General features: G+C 33.1%; 1 protein-coding gene across 1 annotated transcript in view; it reads right to left on the bottom strand.

The window, feature by feature from the left end:
• CDH18 (cadherin 18, type 2) overlaps positions 1 to 2,728 on the bottom strand; it is a 606,534-nt gene that overhangs the window by 52,512 nt on the left and 551,294 nt on the right. Inside the window, exon 9 of the mRNA XM_006874771.1 lies at positions 1,729 to 1,846. Coding sequence (XP_006874833.1) covers positions 1,729 to 1,846 — 118 coding nt within the window. The remainder of the gene's footprint in view (positions 1 to 1,728; positions 1,847 to 2,728) is intronic.

Raw genomic sequence — 2,728 nt, 5'->3', positions numbered from 1 at the left:
ATTATGATAGAAGGAGAAAATTTTGAGTTTTCAAAGTTTTAATTTTACTTGTATCCACAATCAATGCTCATGCAAACAACAGTTAAGAAATCAAATGACAGAAAAAGAGAAAGGTAGAAAGAAAAAAACGAATGACATATTACATTGGACAAATCTGCCATACAAGACCCCTTTAAAGTGTTAAAAAGCAAAGATAAAGATGGCATTTGAGGACTAAGGTGCCTGACCCATCAGCTCATGTGCTTGTGAAAGCTTGACAGTGCAGAAGAAAGATCATATAAGAACTGATGCATTTGAATTGTGATGTTGGAGAAGAATATTGAAACTACTATGGAAGATCAGAAAAACAAAACAATCTATCATAGAATAAGGATAACCAGATGGCCTTTGGATGCAAGGATGGCCAGACTTAGTCTCATGTACTTTAGACATGTTATTAGGCGGACCTCTCCTTGGAAAAGGACATCATTCTTGGTAAACTGTAGGCTCAGCCATAAAGAGGAAGACTACTACCAGGGAAATGGATTGACACAGTGTGTGCAGCAATGAGCTCAAACATAATAACAATTACGAGTATGGCACAGGACCAGGCAATGCTTTGTTCCATTGTGCACAGGGTCACAACTTGATGGCACCTAACAACAACAACAACATCAATACAAAGGATAACTGAACATGGGAGATAAAATCAAACACTAAGCTCATAAAAAGCTTGTACGGTCACAGGCTCACTTTGATGTCTTTGCCAGAGCAATTTAAAGAAGCTTAGGAGAAAATGCAGCTGTGAGAAAATGTTTTCAACAGGGTCTCACTTAATCTAATGCTATTTTTTGTTTGTGTTTGAAAATGCATCCACTTGAAGGGCACATAGAATAGAAAGAATGAAATATTTACTAAAACATCTATGTACATTTTTTTCATGTGATTTGGATGGAAGTATTCACTCCCAAATAACTGCATATTCAGACCAAATGATTAATAATTGTTTGGGGAAGGGAATCGTTAGCACCAACCATAATACTGCAAATATGAAATAGCTTTTTTCATCCCTTAAGTATGAAAGAATGACTTTTACACAACCTTGAAGACTCTACCAAATGGGAAATCTGCATCACGAAGAATCTTACACAGTCACCAAGTTCTGAATTCTTTTAATTTTTTCCAGACACAATACAGATGGCTACACAAAGATAACTCAAAGTTTCCCACCATACTTTATAATTATGCATATTCATCTATCTATATTTTGGAAAAATATCCATAGTAACAAAAGAAAATATAATTTGTACAGCACATCATGATAGCTTTGCTAATGAAGGAAGATTTCAAACACCACATTTTCTTTCCAACTGTCCCTAGGACATATTTTTCAATTTTTCTAATTTAAATTTTTTCCACCTCCAAGCAATTGCAGCAGCTTTCATAAACATGTTTGTCAGCAAAGATTTCTCTTAAAATTTGTCCAAGAGCATATTACATGTACATTTCTTGTTTAAAGGGATGAATCAGAATAAATTCAATGCCAGTTTTTTGTACATATGGCTCAATTTTAAATATAAGCTATTCACAGATCGTAAGACATTAACATCAGACTGACTTTGAATGCTTATTTGCAACCTGTTCATGAGTATATTAGAATAAAGGAAAACTGTCCAAATCTATTTTGTATATCAAGTCAATGCAGAAACCACACCCATCAGAAAGAAAGAAAAAAATATATATGTTCACCTTCATTGTCCTTCAGAGTGAAGTTTGGGTTTACAGACAGGTGTTTATCAAGAAAGAATGTAAACCTTGGTCCATTGGCAAAATCATCTTTATCAGTGGCACTGATGGTGTGAATTACCTAAAGAAAAATAAATACTGGATAGTAAATTACAGTTGATTTTAGTAATATTTTATTATTTTCTATTGGTGAAATAAAACTATTTTTGCAGAACCTTTTTATATACTCTATCTGTTGCCAAAATTCACTCCTATAAATAATGGTCAACTTACACACTTACATTAGCATTTTGAAAAATATTTATATATTATGGCAAAATTTATAACTACTCACATTTTGTTTTCTAGGACAGCATAAACACATTTTTTAAATTATCTTTATTGTCCTCAGTACTTTGGGGGCAATTAGTTTGAAGATTTTGTGTGAACACCTGTTTGGGAAGACATGAAGTATCTTCTGCAGAAATACAAATTTCCAAGTGTTGGGATAGAAAAGCCCTGTAGTGTGCATTGGCCTCAGTCAGTAAATGAAAAAGTGATAGAGTCTTGTAACTGCTAACATTTCAAGGGTTCTTGGAGATCATGATCCAATCTCTGCATTTTGTAGATGAGGAATCTGAGGTTCAGAGGGATTGTGATGTGTTTTAGATAAAAAATTGTGGTGTGTTTTGGATAAAAAAAAAAAAAAAAAAAAACTGAACCACTCATTACTGTATTTGATAATTTTTCATGTTTAGTGCCCAAGAGAAAGATATTCTAAAATTGACTTGTAGATATATTCAGGAGTAACTAATTTAGGCTAGCTAAATAAAATATCCCAGGTGCTCAAAGAGGTAAATACATATTCTACTAATTTCATAAGGTTGAGGTTAATAATCTATTCCCATGGAAGTAGCTGTCAAGAAATCAAACATTGTATTGCACTGGGAAATTCTGATGCAAAAGAATTCTTTAAATTATCAAAAAGAAAAGATATCACTTTGAAGACTAAGATGTGCTTGCC

The sequence above is a fragment of the Chrysochloris asiatica genome, unplaced genomic scaffold, assembly GCF_000296735.1.
Source record: "Chrysochloris asiatica unplaced genomic scaffold, ChrAsi1.0 scaffold00300, whole genome shotgun sequence".
In the NCBI taxonomy this organism is placed as follows: domain Eukaryota; kingdom Metazoa; phylum Chordata; class Mammalia; order Afrosoricida; family Chrysochloridae; genus Chrysochloris; species Chrysochloris asiatica.
Note: the sequence above shows the minus strand (reverse complement) of the source record. Positions and strands in the feature narration are given on the sequence as shown.